Below are 20,471 nucleotides of genomic sequence, written 5' to 3'. Positions count from 1 at the left end.
TGCTGTACACACTCACTGACCTTTAGTAACGTCTCGTGCGGAGGGCATCCAACAAGCTGTACGGTGGTCGGATGGACAAGACGTCAAAAGATCATCACGTAGCGCGCAGACAGCTCCGGTGATGATTTTTACGGATCTCCAGCTGCGGCAAAACAGTCGGATCTTCCCGGTTTACAAATTCTTCACATCGCAGCGTTCTTTTTTTTTTTTTTTTTGAATTGTTTCAAATCATCGGTGAGGAAGCCGTGTTGGCAACAAAAGCCTTTGCAAAGATGTAAAGCCTTCTTTTTTTGATAGCAGCAGTTCATTCTTTGGTGCTGGTGCTTGTTGAGGAGACTTGCACCAGAGCTGCAATCTAAAGGATCTCCCTGTTGAGACAACTTTGCAAACGAAGTGAGAAGGGAGGGAGGCAGCGATTTTATTTAAAAAAAAGAAAAAAAAGAAAAAAGGCTTAACATCTTATTTTTAGCATGCAGCAGAAGAAGCGAGCGGCGCAAAGACGAGTCTCCTGTGACGGAGTAGCGCTCAATGCCGGGATGTGACGCCGCGGCGTGCGTCTACAGCTCAACAACCCCCCCCCCCTCCCCTTGGGGGTTGGGGGGGGGGACGCTGCAAAGGACACTGCTGGGTACATTTTTACATTTTTATAACATGCTCGCTAAAAGTTATTAGAGAAGGTGGCAGGCCATTCTTTGCCATTAAATTAAAAGCAGAGAGAAAATCTGTACCATTTTTCATTCTCATTGCACTGTGTTTATCTATTCATCTATCTTGCCATTCATCATGGCTGTCACGCAGACTTCCCTTCGCCCACATTTTTTTCCTCTTCTTCACATTTTGCTGCTCAGCAGTTAACTAGCAGCCTTGAGTAAAATTCCCATTTAACGCTCCCTTATTGCGGTAATGGATCACAGTAACTTTTTTCTCTCTCCTCTGTATCGCTCCAAAACAACACTGTCCAGTGATAGAACATTAATAACATTGCAGTATTTTATTTATTTATTTTTGCTGGGAAGCTAATTTCAATATTAATAAAAACGGAGAACATTGGCACTAAACAAATCAGTAAAAAAAAAAAAAACGGAACACTACAAACAATCTTGAGGCCAGAAAACACTCAGTAAATTGAAAAAGTATAAATTTATTGTGCACCACTCTCCAAAATGGGTATCATTTTAGAAATATTAATTTTAAAATAATGGGTGAATCTCTCTGAATGTTCTGAACTGTTGTTTTCTTGCCAGTACCATAACAGAAGACACCCGAAGTTCAACTTCAAGTCCAGACAGAATTCTAAGTATTGCTATTTTAGAAATATTATATTTCATTATCAAAATGCCAAATATTCCATCCATCCTTTTACTTCACAACTGTGATCCTGTTCAGAACCACCAGATAGCTCGGTAGGGGTACAACTTGGGACTGGATAGCAAAAAAGGCAAAAAAAATAATAATCCAAAAGTGGAAGACATGAAGAAATGTAGAAGAAAATGAATCTGATCATAATTGTTCAAATGTTTTGCGGCCCCAGACAGACTTTATCATTTATTTGGCCTAAAATGGCTCTTTTGACAGTAAAGATTGCTGACCCCTGACCTAGACCAAGTCTCAGGAGGCAAGTCAGCCTGAGCTTCTGCCCCTCCAACCTCTCCCCTCCACACATCAACACAGGACAAGAACCCTTGTCACTATAGAGGATATTAATGTGTGATGAACTGTAATCGGTTTTCTGCCACTGACCCGGAGCGTTGATTGTTTGTTGAGTGGCAGAATTTAGCGCTTGTAACTGGGGGGGGGGGGGGGGGGGCACACACCAGCGCTCCAAACTGGCGCCGCATCCCCTGCGGCTTGTCTATCGATGTCATGGCCTTTTGCCATCTGTTTGGAGGACCGCGGACGCAGCCAAGCAATTAAAGTGGTCACAAAATCAATTCACATCTTTCCCTCCGGTGTAAGAGACCCCCGTGCCTCTGGCTTTTGTCATCGTTTATTTTTTTTTATTTTTTTTGCCGTAGTATTACCAGAGAGGCAAACCAGTCAACTGTATTGGGTTCATTGAACAAACAATCCTTTTAGTTCTTCCAGCCTCCGATTCTCCAAGCTCGTTCATTTCGTTGTCAAGCTTTAGCGATGCTCTGAGTCCCCCAGCGCCTTCTACGCTAATTTGAACCTTTACACGTTTTAAAGCGCGCTAACGTTCATGTCATGAGCCGAGTGGCCGCCTGCGACAGAGGACAGGAGCTGCAACTGTGATTCTTCTTCCCTCCCGCCCAGCTGAGAGATGTCAACTTCCTGTTTAAATTACAGGGAGTCCTCAAGTTACGGGCGGAGTTCCGTTCCTACGCTGGCGATAAAATTCCAACTTAAGTCGGATTTCCCAGATAAAGTCGATATCTACATCAAAATACTTTGTACGGTAATTTTTTTTAAAGATATTTTGCGTGACCCCGGAAGACGGCGGAACCAATATTTCGTGTTTCCACACGGACGATCATTGCTGACGGACGGCAGAGCGGAGCTAATTCAAGTTTAAAGTTAAGCTTAAATGCGACGCGCCCGATGGCGAGCCGACCGGCTGACGGACATCCGTCGCTGGAGGTAACAACAACACAACTTTAAATAACTTAAAAATGGCGCGATTGCTGTGGGAAATGAACGAAAATATGGTGTTTTACGAACGAGGCACGGGCGCCGTAAAGTCGAAACCACGTAGCTCCAGGTCTCCTTTTTTTTCCACCTGGTAATCTACTTTCACATTCTTTAGTGTCAAATCAAAGTCTTGATCGTTTTCCCCCTGCCTGCGATTTGTCTGGTCAGGTGTGAACAAAGTAGTAAAACTCAAACTGGCGACCAAATCAACCAGTCTTAACGCGTATGGGCAGACACTAAACACAACCTGTGCTGTAAACAGTCGAGACTGTCATTAACTTACCAAACACGGTCTTCGGTTTAGCGCGGATGTGGTTTATCGTCTGTTTACGCGCGTTATCTTCAGCAGGCTCATTTACTGAGACATTCCCGTAAAAAAATACTCCGCTAACTGTCAGATGTAATGTAGCCGGGACCATTATCGATATCATCATTAACAAAAGAGCACTTGGATTTTTTTCCCCCACGTGAAAAGAAACTGAACACACAGGAGAGACCAGGCGCGTTTATGAAACCAAGCACTTAACTGAGGAGAGAAGTGATTATTTTGGTTTGCAATATCTAAAAGTTGCCATTTTTGTAGTTACCAATCAAATGATACTGGTTTTCCGCATCTTTTTGATTGAGAACTCACGGCTGGTTGGTTTATAAACGGTGGTCTTAAGCCTCAAACTACTGCTTCTGTTGCCACCCTGTTGCAATAACTGGCACCTCAGATCTTTATGTTCAATACATCCGGTTTTCAAATGCTGCATTTATTCAATGAATTCCGAACCTTAGCTTCTGTCATGTTTCGGTTCTGTGGGGCTTGGGCTTTTGTTTCTTATGGGTGTTCTTGTTGTTTTTGTCTATGGTTGGTGTTTTTTGTCTTGTGTTCTTGGTTTCTTCCCTTGTCTCGTTATGTCTTACCACGTCCACCTGTGTGTGTGTCTTCCCTTCCCCAGGTGTGTGTCATTAGTGTTAGTGTATTTAATCTGTTTGTTTGTAATTTGTCCAGTCGGTGCGGGTGCATTGCCCATGTCATGTGTGGAAGTTCGTGCGACGAGCCTTTGTCACAGCCAAGTCGTCTTAGTCATAGCCAAGTAGCCTTTGTCCCCACCAAGCCATCGTCGCCATAACCAAGTCGTCCTCGTCACAGCCAAAAAGCTACGTAGCCCAAGAGAGCCGCAGTCCTGCATGTTTTCGGTGTTTCAAATCATCAGCTCATAATTACGTTCTCACCATTCAGCATCCCCGCATTTGGGTCCACCGCCATCCTCCGACGACTCCCGCCCACCCGACAGCTTCTTTTTGTCTACTGTGAGGTCGACAATGTAGTACCTCCCGTAGTCTTTGTTCAAATGCCAGCGACCTGGATCTGAAGTGTTATGCTGAAGTTGTCCCAATCCGTTGACATTGAATCTCCTCATCCATGGCTAATGTAAGAAAGACTAAAATGGCTTGGAAGTGGCGCTTCTTTGTTATATGAACAAACTTTTAATTTTCCTTTAATGCATTCAAAAAAAAATCTAACAGGAGGCTGAAAGGACAATTGGAAATAGTTGGACTGGCTGAGATTTTATACGGCTAGCATGTTAGCATATGCCCAATTATTTTCCACACAGACGCCGCCATGCCCCTAAAACGGCTATGATTCTACCCTCCAAGCCATTCCGTGTCAATTCCTTTCACATCAAACTGAAAAAGTTATCCGATGGGGGGGACTGCGTTGTGCTACTTTTCTTTCAGGCTCCCATTGTTATGATGTCACACTATTCATGCGGAAAATGGCCAAAGCCAGAACGAGATTTAACTTTCCAAGGCGCATCACGGAGAACTGAACTGACGACTCTAGGTGACATCATGCGATCGCAAATCCATAACTGCAGGGCTTCGTTTCTACAAACAAAGCCGCAGACTGGCGCTTGCGTGGGCGCTACAACCCTACTTGGAAGCTGTTCAGGTGCACGCGCACGCTCAAAAAACACACACTCGGGTCACGGGCATTACATGTAAAATATGTGTTTTTATCGCTCGAATTACTGCAGTGCGAAAGGCAGCATGTTTGTGTGTGTGTGTGTGTGTGTTTATGTGAGTAATGCCACAACCGCGGGGCAGCAACACTCACAGTGAGGGAGTGAGACAAGTTTGAACTCAACCGCTGACGCCCTGCAGCTTCCTGACTGTGTTGAGTGCGTGATTGGTGGTGCTCTGCAGAGTGTGAGCAAGCTTCTGATGCACCTTTGAAGTGCCTGTGAAAAGACAGGAAGACATAGGACTTGTACCTACATGTTTGTTGACCTATTTTTGTGTTTTCTTGTATATACTGTCGTCTAGTGTCTACTGTCTTATTGGATATATAGGGGTGTCAAAATGAGTGCGTTAATTTTGAGTTACAGTAATTGAAAGTTCCGTTAACGACACTAATTTGTTTTATGCACGATTAATGACCACCCCTTACTTGGAAAGCCTGTACTGGGGGAATTCCAGACACGTCCTCGTCAAAATTGAGCAGAAATAAATTTAATAATAATGCATAGATTTGTGGGGACTAGGGTCAAGTTGTATTTTATAATTTTAAAAATGTGCATAATTTCACAAGTTACTTTATGGTAAAGATGAGATAGTTCTGAATATGGAAAGACAAATTTACTAAAATGTGCATTTAGAACAGATATAGAATTAGCAATTAATTGTGAGTTAACTATTGAAGTCATGCGATTAATTACGATTAGATTTTTTTATCGCCTGACACCCCTATATATATATATATATATATATATATATATATATATATATATATATATATATATATATATATATATATATATATATATATATATATATATATATATATATATATATGCATGGCTGTAACGTGTTGTAAACTTACCAAGCTTATATGTAACATTTTTGACCACCATGAACATCATGCAAATCAACTTGCGATTGTGAGTGGTTAGCTACTCGGGGTGTGCCAAAAATCGCTTCTCATAAGAATCGCGATTCTCATTTAGTACGATTCAGAATCGATTTTAAATGTCCCCAAATCGATTTTATTGAAATTATTTTATACGGTCTTCCCTTTGTTTGTGTGTGCCTTTATTGGGAGCGCTGTTCATGTTGTACCCGATTTGGCCACTTAGGGGCAGTGTAGTTTCACGCGGTCTGATACACTGTTAAGTTGGAGCCTCATTCGAGAGTAGAAGGAAAAAGTCACGATCAAGTTATTCCAATAAAAGTTGTTTGTTTTTTTGCAGTGTGGAGCCATTCTTTTGAGTGATAAAAGTGCCGCGAGTAGCGCGCTAATTAGCATTAGCGAGTCAGACTGGAGTAGATCATTACGATTCCTTGAACATCTATAAATTGAAGCAAAAATCATTGTCAATCAAATCATTTTGAATCAAAAATCGTTCTTAATCGAAAATCGATTCTGAATCAAATCGCACACCCAACAATCCCCTATTAGCTAGGATACAATCATCAACCAGAAGTGTTGACATCATCCAAATCATGCGTTTTTATTAGTTTAGACACGATATATGTATATGTAATATGTCATGTCCACTGCAATCATATCTGAAAGTTTGAACATTGAAAGTGTGTAAACAAGAAAGAAATGTGAGAAAATGTTCATGCCTGTATGAGAAAAGTGCATAAAGTGTGTGAGGGGTTTTAGAGCCTTGAAACATACATACATAATGAATGTCAAAAAATAAAGCTGGCTACTTCGCGCATTTCATCGATTGCGTTTTGTTGTTGTTTTTTTTGTTTTGTTTTTAACCATGACCGCAGCAAGAGTCCGTTGTGGCACTGAAAAAAAAAAAAAGAGTTGTGGCACTGATATGGAAAGAGAATACGACCTGCGAATTAAAGACTTTGAGGTTGTGTGCGAAAGTCTTCATTCCACTCGAAGCAGCGGGGCGTCAGCACCTGCGGCGAGGCGAGGCGAGGCGGGAGTTTTCAAGCGGGGTGGGAGGCCTTTAGATGTCTGTCCTCGGAGCGGCAGATGAGATTAAGTGGCCGGTGTTGCCGGCTCACCTCAAGGTGAGTGACAAAATCAGCAGCACGTCAGCATAACGTCTTCTCTTTGTAGCCGGCGGTAAGAAAGCTTCTTTGACAGGCGATCACAGGCACTTTTTCATTAAGAAAAAAAAGGACATGGTGGCCCAAATTGATAATGTGCGAAGAAGAAAAAAAAGTCATCTTTGATGAAGCAGGGCCGCTTAATGTCCCTCAGTATACTTAAGGATGGATTTCATTTAACCACAGAGAACAGACATATAAAAAAAGTCATTACTTCTCCAAATGGATGCTTATTGGTTCATTTCAAGAGATAACGTTTTGTTGTTGTTTTTGGCCCAAGAAAAATTCAGCCTTTTCTCTTATCGAACAAAATGGAGTATCTGCAATGTCAAATTATTAACTATGGCCCTTGTGAAGTAAAACCGACCAGACCAGGGATGTTCAGTAACGCTTTTTTTCAGACTGATGCTAGTACTCCACTCTTGAGTAGTTACCGATACCAAGTACCAATACCACGTGTTCCTTTGATACATAAAATTCTCCCCTTGCGAGTACCGATACCTTTTAAATAAAGCCGGATATCGGCATGATGCTGATAATTGGTAATGGTACTTGCCCATCTGTAATAAATACATATAAAATATCTATGTTAACGCTCAAACTAGAGGTCGCTTAAAGCAATGGTAGTTATAAAAAACGACCAGCAGGTGGCAGCGGAGTATAAGAGATCAGCCAGGGGCATTTTGCAACAAGCTCTTTTTCCTAGTGTTTTCAACAGGTTTGTGAATGATGATGAACCTTAGCTATATTCTAATGCTAATTGCTGCAAAACAGAAACAGATACAAATATTTTTTTCCCTCATGAAAGAAGAGACTCTTATCTTTCTTTTGGTAGGTTTTATAGCAATAGAAAACAATATTCTGTGGGCCTTGCAAAATCAGTCAAAATCCGATAAAATAGCCGGGAGTGAAGGGGGTTGCTTCAGTGAAAATGTCTGGGAGTGAATGAGTTAAGACCACAAAGATCCAAACGGCCTGTTTTTCTTTAGATGTTTGCAGTACACGTTCTAGGTGGGTCGGTGTTGCTATATTTATCCAGACTCCAGACTTGGCATGAACGTGATCGGCAGTGATGTCGGTCACGTCCCTGACAACGTGCGGCTCGCCGAGCAGCAAATAAAGACAGACAGCGTGCAGGAGTGGCGAAATCCAGTAATCAAAAGACAGCCAAGCAGAGCCACCAAGTATCCGCCGCACATCAGTCATCGGCGAGACGCACGCTGAGTTCACTGTGCTGGGGAAAGACAAAATATGTTCAGATCCTTTACAGAATTGTGAAAAGCTGACTTCCAATGGATGTTCGCGCTGTCGTCAATACGTGACAACTGGGCACAATTTTCAAGGTGTTCGCTCACTTTTTCAAATGAACTCCAATTATCTGTCATGATTACACGCGATCATGTATTCTATACGATTGTTCTGCAATATTATAAACATAAGAAATGCTAAAAATAGCCAAAAATACAAACTATTAGGTCAATTCAAAAATCCTTTCTTGACAACACTATGTTCTATGTTGCCCTTCTAGCCTAAATACAGTATTCTGATTAATATTGCATTCGTGGAATATGAGTTAAGCAGCAAAATACAGCAGTTTTTATCAATATCAGAGGGCGGCCATTTTGCCACTTGCTGTCACATATCACAGTTGCTCAGGTCTCAGGTAACAACCAATCACAACTCAGCTTCAGAAAACAGGTGCGCTGTTATTGGTCATTACTTAAGCCCTGAGCAACTGTAATGTCATCTTCAGTCGACAACAAGTAGCAAAATGGCCGCCCCTTGACATGGATAAAAACGCCTGGATTTTGCTTCATAACTCATATTCCACAAATGTAATGTAAATCAGAATGTCATGTTTAGGCTAGTGAGGGCACATACTACTAACATATAACCGTTTAAAAAATGTTTAAGGTTGACTTCCACTTCAAAACAATAACTAAACATATGTGCCGCCGTTACGTGATCAGATTACAAAAAAAAACACGATTTAATTACAGTTACAGGAAAAAACATGTAATCAGATTGCAGGTACATTTATTAAAAATGGGGATTACAATTTCTACGATGAGAGTGAGGGAGAGGGAGAGAGGTGAAGAGGGAGAGAGAGAGAGAGAGAGCGTGCACGCCCGCGCCTGCCCGCCCGCCCGCGCGCGAGTGGGACCGTTGCTACATGTGGGGGAGGTGGGAACGAACAAACCAACGGACGAGTCGTGTCCTCCACACGCGGGCAGTTTGAAAAAGCTTCACGGACGGGAGGAGGAAATGACGACCGGTATTCGCTGGAACTTACTCGGACAGAAAGTTTGAGCTGAGAGTCCAGCGGCATGCTACGCGCTGTAGCTTCTTGCTAGCTCGCCCGCTAGCCTTCAACCATAATGTGAGTTACACCTTCCAAACAAATCTTCCTCCCACCAATTCACTATTTAAACATCTTGCACAACATAAACACGGCTAAACTTGTGACTGTGATAAAAGTTCATTTTGCAGTTCTATCTATCTATCTATCTATCTATCTATCTATCTATCTATCTATCTATCTATCTATCTATCTATCTATCTATCTATCTATGAGATGTGGTTGCTTTCAGTGACAGTTCGAAAACAGCATATGGCCTTCAATCAATCAATCGCCTACATGCTTTTTAATTACAGAGGATTTTTGCTATTTGTAGGCTGCCCGGGTCCCTATCACCCGCAAATAGCAAGGGCACATTGTATAGAATATATATCGTGGTGATATTTATTTTTATTTTGTCTTCATGAGCATACTCAATATTGGAGTAATCCAGTTACATTACCTTGATATTATGTTACTTGGATTATGTTACTAACTACATTTTTTAGCAGGTAACTTGTAACTGTAATGGATTACATTTTAAAAGTAACCCTCACAACCCTGCATATGTACAGTACAATAGAGATAGTTCTTTAGGTAAGCAGTTGTACTATATGGTACAGTATGTAGTCATGAATGAGTGAATTTTTATCTTTTTTGTTGTTGTGATTACCACTTTTAGGCATACTGGCATAGATTACACTTTCAAGTTCTATTGTCATCAAGCCGTCCAATTGTAAAATGCTCATCCACTGTCGCGTTTGTCTTTACAAATGCAACGGATCTCCCAGTAATCCAACTTTTTCCGTCATGAAGTCATTGGAACCTTTAGCTAAAAGCGAAGACCACTGTGAACGCACTGGAAGTTGCTCAAAAACTCTCTTTTGAAATGAAGATATTGCAGGATTGCGAGCACCTCATTTGCGACGTGACACATCCAAACTCTCATCTGGGTGGAGAAACGAAACTTTAAAGGGGGACGAAAGTCGCGCTCTGCTGTCTGTCTTTGGCTCACGGCTGGAGTCTGCCGCAGCTAAGCAAAGCGGCGGAACGGCTCAATTAACTTTGATTACACGTGACGAGAGCGGTGACATAAATAGCTCAGGAGGGGAAAAAAATAAATAATCTGAAGCAGAGTGGAGGAAAAGCTCCTCGTGGTGGCACGTAAGAGCCAGCGTTGGCTGTTTTGACTGGTGAAAAGATGCATTGCACTTAGCCAGCCCACCCTCCTTACATCTTGACAAGAGAGCCGACATTAAACCCAGATGTATTGTCACACGGGCACATGCGACGGTGGCTCTCGGTTATTTCATTTCCCCCCCCTCGCGTAATCTGTCTGATTCGAGGTGAGAGACGAGCGGATTAGCGGGCCTCTAATCCACGCAGGTGCCGTCAAGGCCTCGGGCGTCCACTTTAACGGGAGTGTAATATGCAGCCCCGGCTTGCTCGCTAGAAATGGAGCAGCGCGCCGCCGCTCTTGTGGGGGGGATTTCAGTTGCCGTAAATAGGCCAAAAATAACCCAGCTGGGATGACAAAGTGTTTTTGTGGTTAAATTGGGAAAATAGGTGCTAAGCATTTTGTGATTTTTGTTTTTGAAAGGATTTTTCTTGGCTATTAATCACGGTGTCTGGTGTCACGCCGTCTTCGTTCCCACCAGTCGGCCTTTCCATTTTTCTAATAGCTTGCTTTTAATCAAATGCCCCCACAGCAGTGACAGTAAATCAATTAAAAGCCAAATGGAAACCGATAGTCCGAGCGAATGTTATTTTAGTGGCTCTGCCATAAAGTGTAATGGACAATTTAATGTGGTGCTTATATAAAAGAATGAGCTCAAATAATCTGTAAACTAGTTATATTTAGTAGCGCTGCGCAAAAATCGCTGGCGACTCGGATTGATGCTGCATTCAAGGAAAGTGGGAAGTGGGACGGGAACTCGGAAATCCCACTTTCGAAGGACTCCGACTTGCGACCTCTTTAGAAATACAGACCGTGAATGGTAAAACACAGTTTACTCGAGTACAGAACTAAATTGCTTTCTTCATTTATAAATATTCAACATAACTTTATGTAACGCAACGTACGTGGCAGTATGCCGCTATCTTCTTGCATGAAATTTTACGGTGAACTACTGAACTGTATGAAATGCTTATGAAATAAGGTAAATGCAAAAATGGGAGAAGGCAAGTTTGCTGGAGGTCAAATGTGTGTTAACCCAAAAAACAGTTTATCACTCTCCGCCATTTTGATGTACCGCACAAATGCTATTTTTAGACCGCAAGGTCACGTGACTTCAGCAGCTTGAACCGGAAGGAGGTCAAAAATGAAGCCGTCTCGTTAACGACCTATGCTAGTAGTGCTTGTTTTGCTCTCGTTTATTTCAATTAGAAACTTTTTGGGCGCGGCGTTCTAGTGCGTTTTTTGTTTTGTTTGTGGCAAATTTATGACAGGGCTCTGCCCCTTTTATTAATCTCCGGGTGATTTATTCCATAAATGCCAGTCTGACTGCGATTCGCCCCACTCAAGCGTTCCACGAGGCGCCGCGTGTGCCGAGAAAACCAGGTGAGCAGGGACGTCACGGAGCGAGCGGCTCTGTAATTAGGAAAATCACAGCTGCATTTACGGCGGGGAGCCGCCGTGTTTGCAACACGGCAGAGCGGAGCGATCCAAACAAGTAAACAGTGTCTTCGCGGATGACCTGCAGGGGAACGCGACGACACTTTGACTGAAATGTACACGACAAACACGTCGTTTTGTTTCAACGTTAATAGACACGATTTGAATATTTCAAAAGTGAGTACAGTCATCCCTCGCTATATTGTGCTTCAGTGTATTGCAGATTATTATTATTTTTTTATTCTACCTGGGTACTCAAGGGTTATACTATAATAGTTTGGGAAGTTTCATTATAGTGATTTTTTTTTTTTCGTTTTGAGTTCATTTTTAAAATATATTATTTTCATTAGTTTTCAGAGCAGGTTTGTTAGTTTTTATTGGTTTTAATTATTTCAAAAAGCTCATCTTTTGTATTGGTAACGCAAAAGCACCAAAACTTCCAGATGACTGTTCGACCTTCTTTCTTCGTGCTGCCGAATTAAATATAAATTAGGGGTGTCAGGCGATTACATTTTTTTCAATCGTAATTAATCGCATTACTTCAATAGTTAACTCCCGATTAATCGCAAATTTCTCCCAGTACAGGCTTTCCAAGTAAGGGCCGGTCATTAACGTGGGGTTGAACGAACTTTGAGTTAACTCAAAATTAACTCACTCATTTTGACACCCCTAACATATTTAAAATCAACCCCAAAGGCTCAAGTACGAAATGAATTGCCGAAAATGAATACAAATGATATTTTTGCCATAATTATACTTTGTTTTTGTTAATTTTGTAAACGTAAAATGTTTTTTTTCAATGTTAGTTATTTTGTTCCTTGTTTTACACTGACTGTTAGTTTACAGATTAATGTATTGGTTGTTTGTTTAAAACATACATGGGAAGAGGATCTTGAAAAAATAATTGCGTTCGATCGCAATCGCAATATCGAGGAGGAGGAAAAAAATTGCAATTGCTTTTTCAAATACGTTCAGCCCTAATGTAAAGCGTGATATGATATTTGTCTTACTTGAAAATAATCGTGACAGCACAAGTTTTTTCTTTTTTTTTCTTTTTTAACGAGCGTGATGGATGTTTGCATGCGTGCTAACAAGCTTGTTAGCGACTCCCACACGTGAGCGCTCGCAAACAAATACAAATGGTTGCGAGCGTGCTCACTGCTGTCCCCATTTATCATTTAACAGCTTGCTTATACATCGACGCAGACAAAAGATAATTCTTCACCGCTTTGTTGGAGGGCAGTGTTTATATTTATATTGCATTAAATCCAACAACATCTGGCTGCTAATGTTGCTAGTTGGGTGGCTTGTGCTAACGCTTAGAAGATGGGTGTTAACTGAATAATGTAATTAAACTAGGGGTGTCAAAATTAATGCGTTAATTTGAGTTAATTTAAAGTTATTTTAACGCCACAATTCATTTATTTTAACGTGTGATTAATGACTGAATGGGAATTCCAGTCGCAACGCAGCAGACACGTCCACGTCAAAATTGAGCAGTAATAAATTTAATAATAATGCATAGATTTGTGGAGACTGGGGTCAAATTTTATTTGACAATTTAAAAAAATGTGCAGAATTTCACAAGTTACTTCATGTTAAATTAAAGAATTAAAGAATTGTAATCGCTTGACACCCCTAAATTAAACAAAAATAATTTCAGGCATTTGTGCCCATTCATCATCTGACAGAATGTGTTATTTAAAAGGTAGTAACACGTAAAAGTGAATCTCAAGCATATTATTGAAAATACAGTGTTTTCCAAATTGCACTAAAGTACTTTTCAGGTGGTTTATGGAACTGTCAGATCTTTTTTTCCCCCTCTTGACTCTGCTAATGATTCTGAACGTCCTTTGAGGTTTCTCGTGTATTTGAGCAAAGATCATTCTTCACTGTGTGCAGGAGAACGATTTCTTTGTTTGCATTCTGTGGCTGTACTTCCATAGGGGGAGCTTGACTGCAAGTGAGAGCGAGAGCAAAAGATGAAAAACCTGAAAAAACAGCCACATTTGCTGACAGAGCACTTTCTTGTTTACCTGGGGAAAAAATACATGAATTGAGCAGCAATAAAATGAGAGCGACATTGATTTATCTCCAAACAAGCCTATAAAACATAACAGCATCAATAAACAGACCCAGGCTGCTACTGTGAGACATAAGAAGATATAGATTTTAATATCTTTATAATTTTTTTTTCGGAGTCTTGGAATGACGCCACGCCTAACGCACTGGCAACATAAAGAATACACAAATGCAAAATCATAGAACAAGAGAAGATGCAGGTTGACAACTTTGTGCGTTAACAAATGAAGGTTCTGAAAAAAATACCATGAAAAAAAAAATGAGCTTGATCAAAAAAAAACATCTCCCGATTTAAGGAGCCAGAACCCTGTTATCATAAATTGATGCCACTGATATTTTTTTCCCTCATATTTTGACAGTAAATGTATAATATCAGCACTATTGTCTGTTCCATAGTTACATCATCAATACAAACACCATTGAAGTCCAACAGAGGGAGGCACATAAGCTCCAGAAGCTTGCTGGCACATCACATACATGTCAGTCAGTCAGTGTGTGCTTTACAGAATTCTGTCAATTGTCCTGGATCGCGACCGATCCCAGAAAGAGGGCAAAAGTCTTTCCCCGTTTGACATGCTCCTTCCAAATTGTTCTTTTGTATTGGGTTAAAATCACACAAGTCCGTTCAGGTAGCGCACGCAGGTCGCAAATGTTTTTTTTGCCTCGAGTCTTGTATGCCACTGACCAAGTAATTCAGGAAAAACATGTCTTCCTCAGTAAGTGAACCCCTGACACAGCCCTATTTGACATGTCCTGCTGGCCCTGCAGCACGGGATCATCGCTAGCTAGGTCCACTCTGTGTCTTGGAAAGTAAAAAACATACGAGCACGACGTACAGACACGCTCGCGGTTTCGTCTGAAGACGGAAGCGAGAGTTCTAGCACATGGCAGTCCACAGGATCCCGACACAATTAGCAGCTTCATATCCAGTGGGTTCAGGAGCGAAAGTGTAAAGGAGAAGGCAGGCTCGCATGTTGGAGAGGGGCGATTGCTAGCTTACTGTGTGGAGTTAGTTGTAGCGGTTTCTTGCCGTAAATAAGCTTGTTTTCCGTGCTATTTATGGCCTTGAATCAACAGTGGCTATAAATTCCATTTTGTCGGGAGGAATATTTACATTCCCAGGTCTGTTAATGAATATTTTGGCTCTTTTTGGATCTGCTGCTAGCAAGAGATCAACTGGAGCGTGACGGTCAGTCAGTTAAACTCTCTCGCGCGATAGAACATGTTAAAGAAGACCAAATTTATGCTCATATGTTCGCCTCGGCTCAATATTTGGTTGTTGGAGGTCCAGAGCTGAAGATAAAGACACATGAACATGAAACCTGGCTGTAGCTGGCAGTGCACGCTTGGTCTGCATGAACCTTTTAGTCAGGGGGACTCCCTGCAAGTCCTTCTGATGTTTTGTGCTCATCGGAATGGTTACGGTTCCTGTACAACACTTACACATAATCACACTCACACACATAAAAGACACAGGGGCCAGGAGCGATAGTGTGTTGAGGGCTGTGTTCTTTTCAATTTCACCAGACCTGCCGTAGATCAGCGCAGAATAACATTTGTGTTTGTCGTCAAGGCAACCACAAGGACGTAGACGTATGATAAAGGTTGGAATAAGTTTGCCCTGTTGTTGGCTTGCTGAACCCCACTCGGGGGTCGAACAGTCGTCCGCGGAACACACTTGTGCTTCCTTCTCGTGACGGTGCCGTCTGGGGACGTGTGATCGTGTTTCCCTCCGTCTGAGAAATCCGGAGAGGAATCCTCCTTGTCCGCCATGACCTCCTTGGAGTGGTGGACCTCGTTGTCACCCTTCCCCTTGCTCCCCCGACCGCGGTTCTTCGAGCAGTTACGAGGCCGGCCGGCCCTGGAGGGGTTCACCACGTTGCTCTGGCCCCCAGAGCCCGCCACAACCCCGCGATTCAGGGACGGTGGGCTGACCGTGCCAGATAAGTTGTTGGTTTGGGCTCTGGATTCAGAATTTGGAGAACAGTTGGAGAAGTCCTCCTTGCGCAGTTCCTTCAGGTCTTTGCCAACCATGTCCACAGGCGCCTGGCAGCCCACAGTGGACGTTGAGCCCCTAAACCGTTTCAACCATTCCCAGAGCGTGAGGGCCTTGCAGTCACATGACCAGGGGTTGTCATTGAGACGCAGGTATTCAAGAGCGGGCAGCGTGTCCAGGCTGTCCCCTGACAGTTGCATGAGGGAGTTGTTGAACAGATAGAGGGTGGTGAGACGTTTGAGGTCATGGAACGCCAGGTGGTGAACCCACTCGATCTGGTTTTGGTGCAGAAGGAGACGATCCAGGGCACGAAGACCTCGAAAAGTGTTCTGGTTGAGTCTCCACAGGTGATTTCCGTGCAGGAACAGGTGGCTCAGATTGTGGAGGTCAGCGAACGTGTCATCCTGCAGGAACTTCAGATGATTTTGCTGAGGAGACAAGATGACAAAGTAATGTTGTTAATTGCACTACGGCTGAAAGGTTACACTGGCTGAACAAAAATCTCTTACTGTTTTGGGAATATTTTCAACAATCTGAGAATGTTTGTGAGGTCTGTGTTGTTGGATAAGGGACCTTGGTTTTCAGAGGTAGGCACTTCCGTCTCTTCGTTGGCCTTGTTGTTGACAGATGCCCACGTTTTCGGCAAGTGTTTTATTAGGCTTTTTTTATTATAACTTTCACGTTTAAACCGGCACTGTTCCAATTCATGGTACCTGGGAATCAATACCGGTACTCAACGGCGGTACCAATTTTCTGTACTTTTGTACTCTCTCTCTTAAAATTTTTAAAAAATATTATATTGGTCATAAATGTTCACTATTGTTTATTTAACAGTAAAATATTAAAAAAAAAATCAATTTAACAATTACTTTTCAATACAGTGATACCTTGCTATAACGCGGTTCACTTTTTGCTGCCTCGCTGTATTGCGGATTTTTGTGTGCGCAATTTTGCATGCATTATTATTTTTTTTACAGTATTGTACCTATTTTATTAAATTTATGAAGGTTTGAACATTGAGAATGTTTAAACAAGAGAGAAATGTGAGAAAATGAAAATGCCTCGATGAGATGAGTGTGTGGTGAGGGGTTTTAGAGCCTTAAAACATTTACTGTATAATAAATGTAAAACATAAAGCTAACTACTTCGCGGATTTAATTTATTGCGGGTATTTTTTGGAACCTAACCCCAGCGAAAAGCAATGGAACAGTGTATATAAAACTTGACAAATAACAAAGATTTTGAATTAAAAATAAATGAGCCAGAGAGGAATAGTAAAAATAAAGATGTAACGTTTTACAATTACTTGAAGTATAATTAATACACATAAATTAATATTGTAATAAGTGTGAACCACAGTTCTGTGCAGTGAACAACACAAAGAAGTTAAGCAGTAAATATACAAATGAATCATTGATCTTATCGTCCTTTCTTGCAGTTTTTTGTTTTGGACGTAAAGCCTGCCGCGTGAGTTACAAATTCAAACCCACGTTGGACTCAAATATAGCAACAACAACAAAAAAAGATTCGGTGGGGGAAGACAGACCTCTTAGCGGCTGTGGCGAGGGCCGCTGCCGCTGACACCTTCCTCTCAGCTGTGCACTGATTGCGGGGAACCGGGGACATTGCCAGCCTGCGGCCGGCACGGAGGCTGTCATACTTCATAAACTGTATTTGTTTGGCTTGGTGCCGCAAAAATCTTGTTCGTTTGCAAACCTGGAAATGTATTCTTAGCGTGTGAAATCCTGCGCGAGTGGGTGACATAAGTACGTAAACGTTGCGTTCAAGTGCGCCATGGAAAATCGTTGACTGTTCTACTCCCGCACAGACACAACTTAAGAAGTGCGTGCTTCAGAACCGAAACTTGGCACCGTTTAATTTTACGTGAATCGTTGCTCGGAAGTACCGACCCAAATCGTTCCATACCACAAACCGTACCGTCTTCGGTACCTATCCCTAAACTTCATGATGCAAAAAGGAACATCTATACAACTACTGACCCAGATCGACGAACAAAAACCTGCTTAAATCAGTGCTCAGTCCATGTTTTTCTTCAAAGGTCATGTCATAAAGCACTCGCCGAAACTGTGTGGGCATCCTTCAACAACGGGGCAGACAGAAAGGTGTGCCCACCACTGTTGGTTTTCCCAAAGGTAATTGATTAGCCTAAGTCAGGGTTTCAGTCATGTCTGATTAACAAAAACAGGCTTACCAAAACTGTTTCTCCATTCCCAGACTGGTTTAAAATGTTGTTTTTAAAGACTTAAGGGGCGGGCGAAGGTGACCAAGTCCATCCAAAATCTATTAGGTAAATAATTAAGAAGTGTGTCTTTAATATTCTCCCCATACGGTCTTCGTGCAACTGGTTGTTCTTGCCCTGTGCGGGTGACCCGTTGCATGCCCCGTTGGCCCCAATAAACCGGCTTTTGATCTTAACTCATGCAAAATGTAGAAAACTAATGAGCTGTGCCCGATGAATAGTAATGACTCGTAGCCTGTCGGAGAGAGAAAAATCTGAGAAAACATCTTCGCCCAGGCGCCTTAAAATACAGGTGGAAATGTTGTGCTGACTTCGTAAAATGCTGCCTCCTCACTTATGTTGTCTTGACCCTCAAGCAAAGAAGCGGAGGCACTGCAGATGAACCGATTTAAGATTATTTAAGGAAGTGGGTTGCATTTGAGTAAATTAGTATGTTGTTTCCAATTAACTCAAAGTGTATATTAGGAAAGCCTTTGGATTACCTGCAAGTGCAGATACTGCAGGCTCTTTAGTCCCTGGAAGATGTTATTCGGAAGCGAACTAAGTCCACAGCGGTACAGGTGCAGAGCACTGAGCCGGTTCAACCCGTGGAATGTGTCTTCAGCCAGGGAGCGCAGGTGGCGATTATCTCCCAAATCCAGCTCCTCCAGCAGCGTGAAGCCGTGGAAGGTTGATGGCTCGATGTATGTGATGTTGTTGGAGTATATCCAGAGGGTCACCGTATTGGAGCTGAAGTGACCTCGCAGGAGCCGGTGGATCTTGTTGTTCTGCAGGAAGATCCGTTCGCTGTCAGGCGGGATCCCTTCGGGGACCGTCAGGAAATTGTGCGCTTGGCAGGAGACGGTGCTGGGTGCCGTGTAGCAGATGCAGTGACGGGGGCAGGACCAGGAAAACTCCAAGCCGCAGAGAACCAGCAGGAACTCCAGCCCGCAGCCTGCGATGAACATGAAAGGAAGCACATTAGAATGAGACTTTCTTGTTGATAAAGTCGAAACTAAACGGGAATCAAGAGGGAATGCTTTCCAATTTGCCGATAATTTGTACACAAACATAAGGATTGTCTCCGTTGCCCCATACAGCCCAAAGCCACTGTGTTTAGACCCATGGCACTGCGCAGAACAAACAACAACAACAAGCTCCCCACTGAGCAACACAAATGGAGCCATTTCATACAGCCAGTGTGCCACCTTATGAGGATGCTCCATTACGAGCCCATTGCCCTCTATTCCGTTGGCGCTACTTGTCAGCCAGAGTACGTAGGCTGTGATCGGCCCATTTGCCAGTTAAATTGGCCATGGAGCGCTTATTTAAACTTGTGGTAAGAAGCTCCGAGGCACTTCCTGATCGGTGACATGATTTGCTGTCTCCTGGGGGACGGGAGATGTGACTTCCCCACATTTCTTCGCGTCCTAAATGAGCCCGGCGCACGGCAAGCTCTATCTGACAAACCCCTGGCTGCCTTCTACTCAGTTTATTATTCACCGCACAGAGGAGGCCTGATTCACTGCCTCTAATCGATACGCCTCCGTTGCCTTTTAACTAACCCTATAATCCCGGGTCTTTTATGCCGGGATCTCTCTGCCAAAGAGAAAAGCATATTTTTTCTGCACATTCTCAGCGAGCTGCGACAAAAATTGTGACATTGAGCGTCCAATTTCACCGACCTTTAACAGTAATTCTGCACACTGTTGTGCCACTTGAACAGACGTATGATCTCCTGGGCCCGGCTCTAATCCGGGTTGCTAAACCCTGCCAGTGGGCAACACACCGCTTGCAGGCATCCTCCTCAACCTGCAACATTTGTCACGCTGTTGAGCACTGTCGGAATGTGTCTACCAAAAATATTTTGACCTCTATCAAAACATGGATACCATGTTTTACCCGTTATGTTTTTCTCAGTCATCCAGAAAGCAGCTTCCGCCTTGTTGTCGCCCTGTTCTCAATCTCAATCTTTTGCCATTTCTGGAGAGACGTATCATGCTCGGCTTCGGCTGACTGAGTAAATAGGTTTGCCTGGCTCTCGGGAAATAAAGGTTTGCTTTATTTATTCGACAAGAAACATTTTTATTCTCAGCTCTTGAGCTCAGTGTGGTAATTGAGATGGATCTTTCTCATCTTGGTCCGTTTAACATAAAACAAACACAACAAACATTGGTGCAAAGTTTTATTTTTACATTTAAATAGTTGTCATTACAGTCTCCTGACTCTCCAACGAGTCATCCATCCAGGAGATCCCATTATTCAGAAAATGATCTCGCTCTCTTTTCACTAATTATATTTCTTTTATACTATTTCCATTAACGCTTTGCTTCATGCATGTCCTCGGTAGAATTAAATAGATGTCAAAGGGTGAAAATGATCTGAGCCGGCAGGAGGAAGACGGGCAGACGGCGATAAGCGTGATACAAAAGGAGTGTGAGGGAATGCGAATGTAGATGCGGTTGAGATTGTGACACACTTTTGAGTC

At 42.6% G+C, this 20,471-nt stretch overlaps 1 protein-coding gene and 1 long non-coding RNA gene across 5 annotated transcripts in view; one reads left to right on the top strand and one right to left on the bottom strand.

Moving 5' to 3' along the window:
• The first annotated feature begins 8,897 nt into the window (after window positions 1-8,897).
• LOC147171442 (uncharacterized) overlaps window positions 8,898-20,471 on the top strand; it is a 100,409-nt gene continuing 88,835 nt past the window's right edge. For all 3 annotated transcript variants that reach the window (XR_015095568.1, XR_015095567.1, XR_015095566.1), the window contains exon 1: window positions 8,898-9,094. This is a non-coding gene — a long non-coding RNA (uncharacterized LOC147171442). The remainder of the gene's footprint in view (window positions 9,095-20,471) is intronic.
• rtn4rl1b (reticulon 4 receptor-like 1b) overlaps window positions 13,814-20,471 on the bottom strand; it is a 145,763-nt gene continuing 139,105 nt past the window's right edge. The window contains exons 2-3 of one of the 2 annotated variants that reach the window (XM_086080478.1): window positions 18,487-18,938; window positions 13,814-16,172 (exon numbers count right to left, since the gene is read on the bottom strand). In XM_086080478.1, the coding sequence (XP_085936604.1) occupies window positions 15,288-16,172; window positions 18,487-18,938 (1,337 nt within the window). In that variant the 3' untranslated portion in view covers window positions 13,814-15,287. Of the gene's footprint in view, window positions 16,173-18,486; window positions 18,952-20,471 lie in introns of those variants that run through there. The other variant, XM_086080479.1, reaches the window with a different exon arrangement.

Source organism: Leptonotus elevatus, chromosome 7 (genome assembly GCF_054856555.1).
Source record: "Leptonotus elevatus isolate MCC_2025b chromosome 7, RoL_Lele_1.0, whole genome shotgun sequence".
NCBI lineage: Eukaryota > Metazoa > Chordata > Actinopteri > Syngnathiformes > Syngnathidae > Leptonotus > Leptonotus elevatus.
The sequence above is the reverse complement of the archived record's forward strand: the minus strand, read 5'-3'. Positions and strand labels throughout refer to the sequence as shown.